Source organism: Salvelinus alpinus, chromosome 14 (genome assembly GCF_045679555.1).
Source record: "Salvelinus alpinus chromosome 14, SLU_Salpinus.1, whole genome shotgun sequence".
NCBI lineage: Eukaryota > Metazoa > Chordata > Actinopteri > Salmoniformes > Salmonidae > Salvelinus > Salvelinus alpinus.
Genome location: NC_092099.1, coordinates 7,615,445 through 7,632,804, shown reverse-complemented (window position 1 = coordinate 7,632,804; position 17,360 = coordinate 7,615,445). Strand labels below are relative to the sequence as shown.

The 17,360-nt window shown below is 44.1% G+C and overlaps 1 protein-coding gene across 1 annotated transcript; it reads right to left on the bottom strand.

The window, feature by feature from the left end:
* Positions 1 to 224: 224 nt before the first annotated feature.
* Positions 225 to 17,119, bottom strand: LOC139538331 (uncharacterized). The gene is made up of 5 exons (XM_071340272.1): positions 16,766 to 17,119; positions 15,312 to 15,901; positions 12,366 to 14,471; positions 12,006 to 12,206; positions 225 to 11,908 (listed from the first exon to the last, which is right to left on the bottom strand). Exon 5 carries the CDS (start codon positions 5,923 to 5,925, stop codon positions 268 to 270), a length of 5,658 nt encoding a protein of 1,885 aa, XP_071196373.1. The 5' UTR covers positions 5,926 to 11,908; positions 12,006 to 12,206; positions 12,366 to 14,471; positions 15,312 to 15,901; positions 16,766 to 17,119; the 3' UTR covers positions 225 to 267.
* Positions 17,120 to 17,360: the final 241 nt, after the last annotated feature.

The window sequence follows — 17,360 nt, the reverse complement described above, 5'->3', positions numbered from 1 at the left end:
ATGAGTACTGTAGGGTATGTAAACATAAAGTGGCATAGTTTAAAGTGGCTAGTGGTCCATGTATTACATAAGATGGCAAGATGCAGTAGATGATATAGAGTACAGTATATACATATACATAAGAGATGTGTAATGTAGGGTATGTAAACATTATATTAGGTGGCATTGTTTAAAGTGGCTGGTGGTACAGTTTTACATAATTTCCATCAATTCCCATTTTTAAGGTGGCTGGAGCTGAGTCAGTTTGTTGGCAGCGGCCGCTAAATGTTAGTGGTGGCTGTTTAACAGTCTGATGGCCTTGAGATAGAAGCTGTTTTTCAGTCTCTCGGTCCCTGCTTGGATGCACCTGTACTGACCTCGCCTTCTGGATGATAGCGGGGTGAACAGGTAGTGGCTTGGGTGGTTGTTGTCCTTGATGATCTTTATGGCCTTCCTGTGACATCGGGTGGTGTAGGTGTCCTGGAGGGCAGGTAGTTTGCCCCGGGTGATGCGTTCTGCCGACCTCACTACCCTCTGGAGAGCCTTACGGTTGTGTGCGGAGCAGTTGCCGTACCAGGCGGTGATACAGCCCGACAGGATGCTCTCGATTGTGCATCTGTAGAAGTTTGTGAGTGCTTTTGGTGACAAGCCGAATTTCTTCAGCCTCCTGAGGTTGAAGAGGCGCTGCTGCGCCTTCTTCACAACGCTGTCTGTGTGGGTGGACCAATTCAGTTTGTCCGTGATGTGTACACCGAGGAACTTAAAACTTTCCACCTTCTCCACTACTGACCCGTCGATGTGGATAGGGGGGAGCTCCCTCTGCTGTTTCCTGAAGTCCACAATCATCTCCTTTGTTTTGTTGACGTTGAGTGTGAGGTTATTTTCCTGACACCACACTCCGAGGGCCCTCACCTCCTCCCTGTAGGCCGTCTCGTCGTTGTTGGTAATCAAGCCTACCACTGTAGTGTCGTCCGCAAACTTGATGATTGAGTTGGAGGCGTGCATGGCCACGCAGTCGTGGGTGAACAGGGAGTACAGGAGAGGGCTCAGAACGCACCCTTGTGGGGCCCCAGTGTTGAGGATCAGCGGGGTGGAGATGTTGTTACCTACCCTCACCACCTGGGGGCGGCCCGTCAGGAAGTCCAGGACCCAGTTGCACAGGGCGGGGTCGAGGCCCAGGGTCTCGAGCTTGATGACGAGTTTGGAGGGTACTATGGTGTTGAATGCTGAGCTGTAGTCGATGAACAGCATTCTCACATAGGTATTCCTCTTGTCCAGATGGGTTAGGGCAGTGTGCAGTGTGGTTGCGATTGCGTCGTCTGTGGACCTATTGGGTCGGTAAGCAAATTGGAGTGGGTCTAGGGTGTCCGGTAGGGTGGAGGTGATATGGTCCTTGACTAGTCTCTCAAAGCACTTCATGATGACGGAAGTGAGTGCTACGGGGCGGTAGTCGTTTAGCTCAGTTACCTTAGCTTTCTTGGGAACAGGAACAATGGTGGCCCTCTTGAAGCATGTGGGAACAGCAGACTGGGCTAAGGATTGATTGAATATGTCCGTAAACACACCAGCCAGCTGGTCTGCGCATGCTCTGAGGACGCGGCTGGGAATGCCGTCTGGGCCTGCAGCCTTGCGAGGGTTAACACGTTTAAATGTTTTACTCACCTCGGCTGCAGTGAAGGAGAGCCCGCAGGTTTTGGTAGTGGGCCGTGTCAGTGGCACTGTATTATCCTCAAAGCGGGCAAAAAAGGTATTTAGCCTGTCTGGGAGCAAGACATCCTGATCCGCGACGGGGCTGCTTTTCTTTTTGTAATCCGTGATAGACTGTAGACCCTGCCACATACCCCTTGTGTCTGAGCTGTTGAATTGCGATTCAATTTTGTCTCTGTACTGGGACTTAGCCTGTTTGATAGCCTTGCGGAGAGAATAGCTACACTGTGTGTATTCGGTCATGTTTCCGGTCACCTTGCCCTGGTTAAAAGCAGTGGTTCGCGCTTTCAGTTTCACGCGAATGCTGCCGTTAATCCACGGTTTCTGGTTTGGGAATGTTTTAATCGTTGCTCTGGGTACGACATCGTCAATGCACTTCCTAATGAACTCGCTCACCGAATCTGCATATTCATCATTGTTGTTGTTGGACGCCGTGCGGAACATATTCCAATCCGCGTGATCAAAGCAGTCTTGAAGCGTGGATTCAGATTGGTCGGACCAGCGTTGAACAGACCTGAGCGCGGGAGCTTGTAGTTTTAATTTCTGTTTGTAGGCTGGAATCAACAAAATGGAGTCGTGGTCAGCTTTTCCGAAAGGAGGGCGGGGGAGGGCCTTATATGCGTCGCGGAAGTTAGTATAACAATGGTCCAGAGTTCTGCCAGCCCTGGTCGGACAATCGATGTGCTGATAGAATTTAGGGAGTTTTGTTTTTAGATTAGCCTTGTTAAAATCCCCAGCTACGATGAATGCAGCCTCAGGGTGTGTGGTTTCCAGTTTACAGAGAGTCAGATAGAGTTCGTTCAGGGCCATCGATGTGTCTGCTTGGGGGGGAATATATACGGCTGTGATTATGACCGAAGTGAATTCCCTTGGTAGATAATGCGGTCTACATTTGATTGTGAGGAGTTCTAGATCAGGTGAACAGAATGACTTTAGTTCCTGAGTGTTGTTATGATGGTCACACCACGTCTCGTTAATCATGAGGCATACCCCCCCGCCCCTCTTCTTACCAGAAAGATGTATGTTTCTGTCTGCGCGATGCGTGAAGAAACCAGCTGGCTGCACCGACTCCGTTAGCGTCTTTTCAGTTAGCCATGTTTCCGTGAAGCAGAGCACGTTGCAATCCCTGATGTCTCTCTCGAATGTTACCCGTGCTCGGATTTCATCGACCTTATTCTCAAGAGACTGGACATTGGCGAGTAGTATGCTAGGGAGTGGAGCGCGATGTGCTCGTCTCCGAAGCCTGACCAGGAGACCGCTACGTTTGCCCCTTTTTCGGCGTCGTGTAGCTTCGCCGGCTGGGATCAGGTCCATTGTATTGGGTGGAAGGCAAGACACTGGATCCGTTTCGGGAAAGTCATATTCCTGGTAGGAAGGGTGGTTAGTTGACGTTAATCGTATATTCAGTAGTTCCTCCCGGCTGTATGTAATGAAACTTAAGATCACCCGGGGTACCAATGTAAGAAATAACACATAGAAAAACAAAATACTGCATATTTTCCAAGGAACGCGAAGCGAGGCAGCCATCCTCACTACCCTCTGGAGAGCCTTACGGTTGTGTGCGGAGCAGTTGCCGTACCAGGCGGTGATACAGCCCGACAGGATGCTCTCGATTGTGCATCTGTAGAAGTTTGTGAGTGCTTTTGGTGACAAGCCGAATTTCTTCAGCCTCCTGAGGTTGAAGAGGCGCTGCTGCGCCTTCTTCACAACGCTGTCTGTGTGGGTGGACCAATTCAGTTTGTCCGTGATGTGTACACCGAGGAACTTAAAACTTTCCACCTTCTCCACTACTGACCCGTCGATGTGGATAGGGGGGAGCTCCCTCTGCTGTTTCCTGAAGTCCACAATCATCTCCTTTGTTTTGTTGACGTTGAGTGTGAGGTTATTTTCCTGACACCACACTCCGAGGGCCCTCACCTCCTCCCTGTAGGCCGTCTCGTCGTTGTTGGTAATCAAGCCTACCACTGTAGTGTCGTCCGCAAACTTGATGATTGAGTTGGAGGCGTGCATGGCCACGCAGTCGTGGGTGAACAGGGAGTACAGGAGAGGGCTCAGAACGCACCCTTGTGGGGCCCCAGTGTTGAGGATCAGCGGGGTGGAGATGTTGTTACCTACCCTCACCACCTGGGGGCGGCCCGTCAGGAAGTCCAGGACCCAGTTGCACAGGGCGGGGTCGAGGCCCAGGGTCTCGAGCTTGATGACGAGTTTGGAGGGTACTATGGTGTTGAATGCTGAGCTGTAGTCGATGAACAGCATTCTCACATAGGTATTCCTCTTGTCCAGATGGGTTAGGGCAGTGTGCAGTGTGGTTGCGATTGCGTCGTCTGTGGACCTATTGGGTCGGTAAGCAAATTGGAGTGGGTCTAGGGTGTCCGGTAGGGTGGAGGTGATATGGTCCTTGACTAGTCTCTCAAAGCACTTCATGATGACGGAAGTGAGTGCTACGGGGCGGTAGTCGTTTAGCTCAGTTACCTTAGCTTTCTTGGGAACAGGAACAATGGTGGCCCTCTTGAAGCATGTGGGAACAGCAGACTGGGCTAAGGATTGATTGAATATGTCCGTAAACACACCAGCCAGCTGGTCTGCGCATGCTCTGAGGACGCGGCTGGGAATGCCGTCTGGGCCTGCAGCCTTGCGAGGGTTAACACGTTTAAATGTTTTACTCACCTCGGCTGCAGTGAAGGAGAGCCCGCAGGTTTTGGTAGTGGGCCGTGTCAGTGGCACTGTATTATCCTCAAAGCGGGCAAAAAAGGTATTTAGCCTGTCTGGGAGCAAGACATCCTGATCCGCGACGGGGCTGCTTTTCTTTTTGTAATCCGTGATAGACTGTAGACCCTGCCACATACCCCTTGTGTCTGAGCTGTTGAATTGCGATTCAATTTTGTCTCTGTACTGGGACTTAGCCTGTTTGATAGCCTTGCGGAGAGAATAGCTACACTGTGTGTATTCGGTCATGTTTCCGGTCACCTTGCCCTGGTTAAAAGCAGTGGTTCGCGCTTTCAGTTTCACGCGAATGCTGCCGTTAATCCACGGTTTCTGGTTTGGGAATGTTTTAATCGTTGCTCTGGGTACGACATCGTCAATGCACTTCCTAATGAACTCGCTCACCGAATCTGCATATTCATCATTGTTGTTGTTGGACGCCGTGCGGAACATATTCCAATCCGCGTGATCAAAGCAGTCTTGAAGCGTGGATTCAGATTGGTCGGACCAGCGTTGAACAGACCTGAGCGCGGGAGCTTGTAGTTTTAATTTCTGTTTGTAGGCTGGAATCAACAAAATGGAGTCGTGGTCAGCTTTTCCGAAAGGAGGGCGGGGGAGGGCCTTATATGCGTCGCGGAAGTTAGTATAACAATGGTCCAGAGTTCTGCCAGCCCTGGTCGGACAATCGATGTGCTGATAGAATTTAGGGAGTTTTGTTTTTAGATTAGCCTTGTTAAAATCCCCAGCTACGATGAATGCAGCCTCAGGGTGTGTGGTTTCCAGTTTACAGAGAGTCAGATAGAGTTCGTTCAGGGCCATCGATGTGTCTGCTTGGGGGGGAATATATACGGCTGTGATTATGACCGAAGTGAATTCCCTTGGTAGATAATGCGGTCTACATTTGATTGTGAGGAGTTCTAGATCAGGTGAACAGAATGACTTTAGTTCCTGAGTGTTGTTATGATGGTCACACCACGTCTCGTTAATCATGAGGCATACCCCCCCGCCCCTCTTCTTACCAGAAAGATGTATGTTTCTGTCTGCGCGATGCGTGAAGAAACCAGCTGGCTGCACCGACTCCGTTAGCGTCTTTTCAGTTAGCCATGTTTCCGTGAAGCAGAGCACGTTGCAATCCCTGATGTCTCTCTCGAATGTTACCCGTGCTCGGATTTCATCGACCTTATTCTCAAGAGACTGGACATTGGCGAGTAGTATGCTAGGGAGTGGAGCGCGATGTGCTCGTCTCCGAAGCCTGACCAGGAGACCGCTACGTTTGCCCCTTTTTCGGCGTCGTGTAGCTTCGCCGGCTGGGATCAGGTCCATTGTATTGGGTGGAAGGCAAGACACTGGATCCGTTTCGGGAAAGTCATATTCCTGGTAGGAAGGGTGGTTAGTTGACGTTAATCGTATATTCAGTAGTTCCTCCCGGCTGTATGTAATGAAACTTAAGATCACCCGGGGTACCAATGTAAGAAATAACACATAGAAAAACAAAATACTGCATATTTTCCAAGGAACGCGAAGCGAGGCAGCCATCCTGTTCGGCGCCGGAAGTTAAGAGGTGTGTTTTGATTGTATGTTTGTAACATTGATTGTATGTTTGTGCTAGTTATGTGTTGGTGCGCTACGGGTTTTGTACCCATTTTTATTATTTTTTGTATATTTTGGTTTTGAAGTTTTTTGTGAGCACTTATTAAACGACTCCGTTTATACCAAGTTCGTTCTCCTGCGCCTGACTTCCCTGCCACCAACACGTACCCATTACAATTTCAATACTCTAAATAATACTCTTAAAATAAATTGGTTTCTGAAGTATGTTAAGAACCAAAACACTATTTGGAATGTCTTCCCTAAGTATTTATTTGACTCTGTTGGTGGTTTAGAATTTTTGCTTCGATGTAATTTTGATATTGATAAAATCCCAGTAAAGTTGGCCAAATTCCATAAGCAGGCAATGTTAGCTTGGATGTTAGCGTATAACACAATTTTTCCCCTCACAGATACTTTTTATGGAACAACAAAGATATACGATTTAAAAAGAAGTCTCTTTTTTTCGTAACTGGTTTGAAAATAAAATTATTTTGGTTGGTCAATTACTGAATAAGGATGGATATCTACTCTCATATGGGGAATATCTTGATACATTTATAATTCCAATAACCCCGAAAGAATATGCAATTGTTTTTGATACGATTCCAAGGGGGAATCTCTTTTAAATTCCTCTGTGGTTGATGTAAGTAACATAGATTTACATGAAAATATATTCATTGGCAATATTAACATCAAAGATAAATGTAGTAATAAACAGATTAGGAATATTGTTTGAGATACTACAATTCCCTAATCAAGATTCTTTTGCTCAGATATCTATGATGATATACAATGGGGGAAAGCATGGAAAATTGCTAACAAATATTGTATCAGTAACAAAGTAAAGGAAGTTTCATTTAAAATGTTACATAGAATTTATCCTGTATACCAAATGAAAGATACACTTGTTGTGAATCCAGCCAACTTGTCAGATTTCAAAAATGCTTTACGGCGAAAGCAAACAATGCTATTATCTGAGGATAGCACCCCAGCTAACAATCACAGACCATCATATTTCAACCCTCCTGGCGCGACACAAAACGCTGAAATAAAGATATAATTCATGCCTTACATTTGACGAGCTTCTTCTGTTGGCACTCCAATATGTCCAATAAACATCACAAATGGTCCTTTTGTTCGATTAATTCCGTCAATATATATCCAAAATGTCAATTTATTTGGCGCGTTTGATCCAGAAAAACACCAGTTCTAACTTGCGCAACATGACTACAAAATATCTCAAAAGTTACCTGTAAGCTTTGTCCAAACATTTCAAACTACTTTTGTAATACAACTTTAGGTATTTTTTAACATAATAAATCGATAAAATTGAAGACGGGATGATCTGTGTTCAATACCGGAGGAAAACAAAGTGTAGCGAGCCTCTGTGTAACGCGCCTCTAACAAAGAGTACACTTCCCTCGAGCCTCATTCTGAACAGTGTTACTTCTTCATTTCAAAAAGGAAAAACCTCAACCAATTTCTAAAGACTGTTGACATCAAGTGAAAGAACTGCAAGAAGGTCCCTTAGAAATCTGGATTCCCAATGAAAACCCATTGAAAAGAAAGTGACCTCAAAAAAAAAAAATCTGAATGGTTTGTCCTTGGGGTTTCGCCTGCCAAATAAGTTCTGTTATACTCACAGACATGATTCAAACAGTTTTAGAAACTTCAGAGTGTTTTCTATCCAAATATACTAATAATATGCATATTTTAGGTTCTGGGCCTGAGTAGCAAGCAGTTTACTTTGGACAAGCTTTTCATCCGGACGTGAAAATACATATTTTTTTTTATAGCTAGTTTGTAGCTAAAGTACGTTAGTTAAAACTGCATCGCCTGTCAATGTACGGTTGTCTTCATAGGTCGGAGGCTCAGAGTTGGCACAGTTTAGACAAGAGAACACTTTAGGGGTTGTTAACTACATAGAGATAAAATGTCACGGGACCCGTCGGGTCTGCAGTCTATTGTTCAGGCTAGAGACCATGTTGCGGAGCCTTCGGTGGGCAAGCGGTCATTTGATTGATGAAGAGATGGCCAGCAATCTAATTGCTGTTGCAGAGGAGTTCCTACAAGAGGCAAATGACATCCAACAACAGGAACCTTACGAAAATGGCAAGTTGTTATATTTGAATCTTTTTTTTGTACGGCATGTGTGCAAAGGCTGAGATTGTATCATTTTACTTGTCCTGTGTTAAGTCTCCTATGTCAAGTCAATCAATGAAAAAAACATTTGGTTGGCCTATAATGTTGTTCCTATATTCTATATGGTGATCTTATAGTCTTTTAACCTAAAGTTTTTAGGAGTGTGTTTTGTAATTATCTATTGTATTTTTTATTTCAGTATCCTATCAAGCGCCTTTGGAGGGAAGGCGGTATCACATCACCAAGGAGCAGCTTGAGTTCCTCATAGATTGTCATATGACCATCAGACAAATGGCAGATGTTCTCAATGTGTCGCACTCTGTGGTCAAGCGGCGCATGAGGTAAGTTATCGTAATTGAATAAAGCAATTGTAACACAAGAGGGAGATTTCTACATCCCCTCTAGATTTGATCACATTCCTGATTGATGTATCTTTTTGTGTTATTTTTGTACTTAGTTATTTTCAGCTTTTCAGGTCCTACTCACTGTTGCCAGATGCTTAGCTGGATGAGAGGATCAAAGACCTGATATCAATAAAAACAGAATGGCGTCACTATAAGAGAAAAAAATGTTTTTGTGAAACAATTTTTTTTAGGTGAATGATTGTTATCCATGGTGCTGTGGATGGTTACAGCAAACTTCTTGTGTTTCTGAAGGCCTCTGACAACAACAGGACTGCCACAGTCATGGAGTCATTCGAAGCAGCCATCACCAGCTACAGAGCACCATCCCGGGTGAGATGTGACCGGGTGGTGAAAACAACCACATCTGTACCTTCATGGAGCGGTTCAGGGGTGGTGAGAGGGGAAGTGCCCTCAGAGGAAGGAGCACCCACAACCAGAGGATAGAGCGGCTGTGGGGGGACGTCTGGCATGGAGTCTCCAACGTTTATCATGACCTGTTCACCTTCTTGGAGACGGAGCAGAGCATCGACATCAACAATGAGGTGCACCTGTGGGCACTGCACTTTGTGGTCCTGCCACGGGTGAACAGAGATCTTGCTGTGTTTGCCAGTCAGTGGAACCACCATGGGCTGAGGACTGAACAACGGCAGTCACCTCTGGCGTTGTTTGTCTCGGGTTCCCTGGCAATGCAGAGGGCCAATCTGACAGCAGTAAGGAATTTGTTCGCCCCAAATTCAACCACCATCAGCTCTCAAGCCACCACCTCAGCTCCTCCAACCACCACCTCAGCTCCCCCAACCACTGGCGCCGCAGCTCTTTATTGGTTGGAATGGGTGATTGTGCCACAAATCCAGTTCACCATCAGCAACACACAGATGGAACTGTTGCGGACAATAATTCCATTGGAAGGCCCCAGAGGCAGCCTGGGAGTTGACAATCTACAGAGGGTTATGGCAGTTATATCTTCAGCGCCACTCGTTCCTACTCCAACCTGACTTACTACATACACCCCTGATACTCCCCTACTGGGATGAGGGATTGGACGCTATATCTTCAGCGCCACTCATTCCTTTGAATCAGTTCATTTTTATAATACTATTATACATTTTATAATACTAACATTCCCCCTCTTTCACACACTATGATTTGGTCTCTAGAAAGGTACGATAGACATCTTCAACTCTAAACGGATGGGGACCAGAGTTTAGACACAGGTGGCATTAACTTTTGTTAAGTACTTCCCCATTCCAGTACGATTCTGTTTGGTTATATTTGGAGAGAGTCAGGTACTGTTAAGATATACGGCCGATGGTACAACACTCTATGGCGCTTTAGCTCAGCATTCCATCTGCTGACACAATATTTGTCTTCCACTCAGTACAACACGACCCAGGAGAGGCCTACTGCAAGCACTGGATTGCGTGTCTGCTGTGGGAGGACAACAGAACATTCTGAATGGACATTACTAAAACAGAACTTACATTTTTGTAATGCCCAATCGGGACTTTTATAACTTGTTAAAATAAACAATTGTGTCGAACGCCCTATAGTTAAAAATATAAACTATGAAGATGGTGGTTCCCCCCCGTTACATTTTATATCATTGTGATTAACAGCAACCTATTAGTTAGTAACATAACATTGTTGACACATTGTGACAGCTCAAATTATGTGGTTGAAGATGGACTAGTGCAGGGCTCCTAACCTTGTTTTTGGAGAGCTACTGTCTTGTTGGTTCACTCCGACCCTAATCTAGTGCACCTGTGTCACGCCCTGACCATAGAGAGCCTTTTATTCCTTATGTTGGTTACGTCGGGGTGTGACTAGGGTGGGTCATCTAGGTAATTATATGTCTATGTTGCCCTGGTATGGTTCCCAATCAGAGGCAGCTGTTTATCGTTGTCTCTGATTGGGGATCATATTTAGGCAGCCATTTCCCCTTTGTGGGATCTTGACTTTGTATAGTTTGTTGCCTGTTAGCCCTATTGTTAGCTTCACGTTTCGTTTTGAGATTTTTTGTTTTGCTGTGAGTTTCACCTAGAAGTAAAAAGATGTGGAACCCAGATCACGCTGCGCTTTGGTCCACTCATTATAACGATCGTGACAACCTGATTTGAATAATTACCTGCTTAATAAGTTAATGAGGTTAGTTAAAACTGAGGTTGGATTGAAAACCTACAGGAGGGTAGCTCTCCAGGAACAGGGTTGGAGAGCCTTGGACTAATGAATCTAGTTCTTAGATCAATGCATTTGAAATTCGATAAGTCACTACGAAGGTGCAGTTCCCAGAAGTGGAGATGTCAATTAATGCAGTGGATGGGAAGCCTTATTTCATGTAGTTCTAATTAAATGATAATGGTTGAAATTTGTTCTTAATGTAGGACATCAAATTATCAGATTTGGATGAGCTGGCTGCAATATGGCAGCAGTACTTCAGTCAATATCAGTAAAGGATAGTGGTTATTAGTGAATTGTCAGTAAAGTGTTTCTAAAAAAACGAAACCTTAAACACCAAGACAAACAATATGGACTGTATAATTTAATATTAATGATCATTAAGTTAACAATAACATCCAATATGGACTGTATCATTTAATATTAATGATCATTAAGTGAACAATAACAGCCAATATGGAAATACAGTGCATTTGGAAACTATTCAGACCCCTTGACTTTTTCCACATTTTGTTACATTCGAGCCTTATTCTAAAATGTATTAAATAAATAAAAATGTAGCTTCATACCCAAGAAGACTCGATGGTGCAATCACTGCCAAAGGTGCATCAGCAAAGTACTGAGTAAAGGGTCATAAATGTAATGTTTCCTTTAAAAAATATATATATATTTGCAAAAATGTCAACTTGTTTTTGCTTTGTCATTATGGGGTATTGTGTGTAGATTGATGAGGGGGAAAAATTATTGTATCCATTTTTGAAGAAGGCTGTAACGTAATAAAATGTGGAAAAAGTCAAGGTCTGAATACATTCCGAATGCACTGTACAAACAATACAGATGTAAGTAGATAAATGTTTAAATGTTGATGTGCAGTTACATTTTCAAACACTCAATTGCTACTGTAGTTTAGTGCTACTAGATACAATTATGTATCATAAAAACGTTTTAATGCAACACCGAAATGTGGGGAATTCACAATACCGGAGGTCATGAATTCCCTAAAGGCATTGTAGGTGCTATGAAGAGGGAGCCTTAGTGTTACAGCACACGTGTTTGCCTCTGGGTACTTTTTCTTCTGCTGCCCAGCGAGACGCCCTCGCGCTGTGTGGAGGAATTCGATGGTCGGGGTGTCCTCAACCCAAGGGGTGGCACCACCGTTGCCCCAGTAGCAAACACCATCGCCACTGTTAGAGGAGGACATTCTCCATCTGAGGAGCATACAGTAAAACATTTAAAATACATATTTAAATCACAAAATGGAATAATATGCAGTTACCGATAAACTTGAACAATTTACTATTTTACCTTGCACCTCAGCCAGTTGAACCAGTGGCAGATGGTGTCGTTCTCCAAACACCGCCGGTTGCTGGCAGGTTTGAATAGGTTACTTTGAACAGGTCCCTGGCAGTGGGAGGCTTTATGGAGTCCACAAAAAGTGCTCGGAAGCTGTCCGGGTGGTTTCCCAATGCTTCAAGCAGCCCAAGAGAGTTGAGACGATATTTGAACCTGTTATGGTTTAAAGAAAGTATGTATATTTAAAATAAGTGTAATAAAACGTATCCTAATATAAAACAGGGAAATAGTCCATGATCTTTAAATCAGTAAAATAACCTACAAAGCAAGCACTGTGTCCTCATGTACTACATGGATATAGGGGAAATGTACCTATCCTGTTCAGCTGCCGGATGGTAGGGTCAATGATCAGGCAAACCCTCATAGTTATCAACCGGCTTCTCCCGGTTTGCCGCCTTTGGACTCCAGCATTATTCCGTCTCCTGAACGATTGAAATCTGACATGTGCAAACGTTATAAAAGTTACAATAATGACACTCAGCATAATCGACGCCGCCCATACTCGCGCACCCTACGGTAGCTGTTGCAATCATTAGCAAGCTAACATTACTAGGTAGTTGTGCCGGTTAATGTTGACTTTTGCCAGGTATTACCTAACCTACCAGAATGAATCCTACCTTTGAACCACCCGATCCTCCTCGGGTGGTTGTAAAGGTGGTTGCACTTGGCTGGCAAAACTTAAAAAGCGGTCTCTCATGTTTTCAAGGTTCGACATGACTTAGTCGTTTGTTGGTGATGATGAACGAGAAGTTTTTCATATAGTGCCTTCCAACGAAGCATTGAGGAAAGTTTAGAGATATCCAAATATGGTATACAGATTCTGACGTTCTTATTTTTAGTCAGTCATTTGAACATGTGGAAGATGTCCGTCAGGTACTTAGGCAGCGAAATAAATGGGGTTTAAACTCAGGGCTGATAAGTGTGACCTAATCAAGAATGAGGTCTGTTATTTAGGAAAGATAATTTCTGCTGAGGGTTACAGAAGGGATGTTAAAGAAATTGTAGCAGTGCAAGAACTGGTAAACATGCCACCAACAAACGTGAGAGAGCTAAGGAAACTACTGGGGTTTCAAGGGTACTATAGGGGTTATGTACACAACTTTTCACCTGTGCTTGCTTACCCAGATTTCAAGGACCCTTTTATCCTGCATGTTGATGCCTCTGAAGAGGGATTGGGAGGGGTGTTATACCAACGACAAAGTGGCAAACTGAGTCATTGGATATGGCTCCCGCATCCTGACTCAAGCAGAGAGAAACTATCACCTTCACTCAGGGAAACTGAAATTCTTGGCCCTCGAATGGGCAGTGACTGAGCGGTTCCGAGATTACCTATTTTATGCTCCCTCTGTGACAGTGTACAGTGATAATAACCCCTTGACATATGTACTAACTACAGCAAGACTGAATGCCACCAGTCATCGCTGGGTGGCAGAGCTGTCTGACTTTAATCTCACACTGAAGTATCGTCCTGGAAAGGTAAACAATGACGCAGACTTTCTGTCACGTTCTCCTTTGCATGCTGAACATTACATGGAAGAATGCACTGAGAAACACTCACTTGAAATGGTAAAAGCAACACTCAATAATGTTCAGACACAACAGAATGACTGTGTAACGTGGATATCCACGGTCACACTAAGGCCATCAGTGCAAGATGAGCTGTCATGGTGGGGTGGAACAGTTACAGACCGACTGTCTCCACACGATATCATGCAGGCTCAGTTAAAGTATCGAGAATCTTGGAACTGAAAAGTCAAAGGACTAAGCCTAAACCAACAGAATGTCAACAAGAGTCATACAAAGTCAAACAGTTACTGCAAGAGTGGAACAGGCTCCATGTCTCACCAGATGGATTATTACAAAGGAAAACAGCAGAAAGGAAACAAGTTGTGGTACCAAGTCAGTATAGAACACTGATTTACAAGTACTTACACACTGAAATTGCCCATCTAGGAACAGAAAGAGTGTTGAACTTAGCACGAGAACGCTTTATTGGCCGCGCATGCAACACGACATTGAACACTTTATCACCAAAGTGTGTAAGTGTATCAAACAAAAGAAACCCAGTGTAATAACTAGAGCCCCAATGCAACATGTACGAGCTACAGCTCCTTTCCAGATGATTTCAATTGACTATGTGCATTTGGAGAAAAGCAGAGGGGGCTACGAGTACATTTGAGTTATTTTAGATAACTTTACAAAATTTGCACAAGCCTACGCCACTAGAAATAAGTCAGGGAAAACTGCAGCAAAAAAGCTTTTCGATGATTTTTTCCCAAAGTTTGGCTTTGTGTCAAAAATCCATCATGATCAGTGAAGAGAGTTTGAAAATCAGTTATTCAGAGCCTTGCAGAACTGTACGGGAATAGCCAATTCCAGAACCTCTCCATATCATCCACAGGGGAATCCGAGATTTAACTGTATGTAACGGATGTGAAATGGCTAGCTAGTTAGCGGGTACGCGCTACTAGCGTTTCAATAAGTTACGTCACTTGCTCTGAAACCTAGAAGTAGTGTTGCACCTTGCTCTGCAAGGGCCGCGGCTTTTGTGGAGCGATGGGTAACGACGCTTCGTGGGCGACTGTTGTTGATGTGTGCAGAGGGTCCCTGGTTCGCGCCTGTGTCGGGGCGAGGGGACGGTCTAAAGTTATACTGTTACATTGATGCTGTTGACCCGGATCACTGGTTGCTGCGGAAAAAGGAGGAGGTTGAAAGGGGGGTGAGTGTAACGGATGTGAAATGGCTAGCTAGTTAGCGGGTACGCGCTACTAGCATTTCAATCAGTTACGTCACTTGCTCTGAGACTTAAGTAGGGTTTCCCCTTGCTCTGCAAGGGCCGTGGCCTTTGTGGAGCGATGGGTAACGATGCTTCGTGGGCGACCGTTGTTGATGTGTGCAGAAGGTCTCTGGTTCGCGCCCGTGTCGGGGCGAGGGGACGGTTTAAAGTTATACTGTTAAATTGATGCTGTTGACCCGGATCACTGGTTGCTGCGGAAAAGGAGGAGGTTGAAAGGGGGGTGAGTGTAACGGATGTGAAATGGCTAGCTAGTTAGCGGGTACGCGCTACTAGCGTTTCAATCAGTTACGTCACTTGCTCTGAAACCTAGAAGTAGTGTTGCACCTTGCTCTGCAAGGGCCGCGGCTTTTGTGGAGCGATGGGTAACGACGCTTCGTGGGCGACTGTTGTTGATGTGTGCAGAGGGTCCCTGGTTCGCGCCCGTGTCGGGGCGAGGGGACGGTCTAAAGTTATACTGTTACATGTACACCTTTGTCAATGTTGGGCACACTAGATGAAGAGAAAAAGGCCAACTGGGGTGATTATCTGAACAAGGACACGGGGAGCCTGAGCCGGTGCAGCTTCGCCCCAAAATGGCTGACCACAGCCAGGAACAGCAGGTTACCTGCAAGAAATCACAATACTACAGTAGCCAGGAATCGGAAATTATAAACGCAGTTTTTTTTTTAAACAAAAAATGGCATATCAGTTTGGATACTAGGCTGCAACAACATAGCATCACATAAAACAATGTTAGGGGTTTGACAGTAGAGTCATGGACAAATGCCAGTCAATCAATTAATAGGAACAACTATAAAACTGGACAGTATTGAGAGCAGACTGATTGAACCACACATTTTTTTTGATTATACTGTAGTCTGTATCTGGTTTTTACTACATCAATTCTCAAGCAACTCAATGTTATTGTTGATACCCATCTCAAAGCTGCCGTCTATGAGTCCGATGAGAGAGCTGGACAGGACAAAGTGTCTCTCTGAGTGATGGCACTCTTCATGTAGGTCCCTGACAGAGCTTTGGTGAAGGAGGCGAATGACAGGGCCAAGATGAACTGCTGACAAACACAAGAGAGAGAACATTAGTGTGTGTTTGTCCGTGTGTATGTGCAATGCGTGGATGCGTGTGCAGACAGAGTGGATGTGTAGCTGAGGTGGCCTGCAATAGTAAAAAGAACGGACACAAGTTTACGTCTGCAAAGTTCTGGCGCTTTCTTTATTCTGAAGAATGTTTTTTTTTCTCTTGTTCAATTGTCTATTTTCTTGTTAGTACTTTGAAAAAATATTCACATCAAACAAGTGCACACATTAAACTACACAACATAAATGCACTTTAGCTAAAGCAGAATTCAAAAATGTTCCACAAATAACCCTGTCTTAGTGTATGGTTTCACATGAAAACCACAATGTATTTCACATTCATACAATAGAAACACCTATATATGAAACGATAAATAACTGAATGTTTTTCTATATACCGCTACCTCTATAGAAAACTGACAACAATACATTCAGCTTTGAGATAGTGGCACCTCCAGAAATTCGTCTCTCTCTCACTCTATGCACTAAAAGTCCACCAGACTGAGCGTGCTCGGCCAGTTTACCAGCTAGTAAGCACCATTTTACACAAAACCAATAATATGTAAAACCAACTCAGAAATCCCTAACAAATGGATTCTTTATAAAAAAAATATCCTAGACAAAATCCAGTACAAGTAAGCTGCTCAGTAAACATGTGACTCGTCTCTGTGACTCGTAAATCGTTTTTTACCTCAGCTAACATAACGTTATACTCTCACTCAGTTCGACACAAAGCCAAAACAAAACCTTTCCTAACGTGATAATATCTTGACAAAGTTGTTAAATAGCATGTTATTACACATTGTGTATATATTTGAACGTTTGGAAGTTTTGTTACAAACCTGTAATAGTAAAAAGAACAGACACAGTTTACCTCTGTAAAGTTCTGATCCTTTATTCTGCAGAATGGTGACAGCTTGGCCAGAACTTGCTGTTTATCCTGCTACAACAGTGCAACAGCGCCATCTATTGACTTGATGGACTGCTAACGCTAAAGTGTGTAGAAAATACAATTTAGATTAATTAAGACAAATACATTAACAAATTGGGGGGTGGGGTATAATAAATGGCTGTCTGTTTTAGTGACTTTGTTTTCAACCCATTACACATGTACAATCGTACATGTGCATTTTAAAGCATTATTAAGAACCTTGAGTGTGGAACTGCAGGGCGTTTACGCAAAAACCACATGAATTTCACATGTGAACACGGGAAGTGTTCCAAAAACATGTTTTCATGTATCTTATGTGAAGATAATGTGATAACATGTAAAGCAACATGTGATTACATTAAACTACACATGTGAAAATGTGATCACGTTGTGTTCCAAAACATGTTTTCAAATGATTTCACATAAAATGTAAGTTGAAATCATGTGGTTTTTCTGTAAGGGCAGGAATATAAGATGCATTTTGATGTTATGTTTGATGTTACATG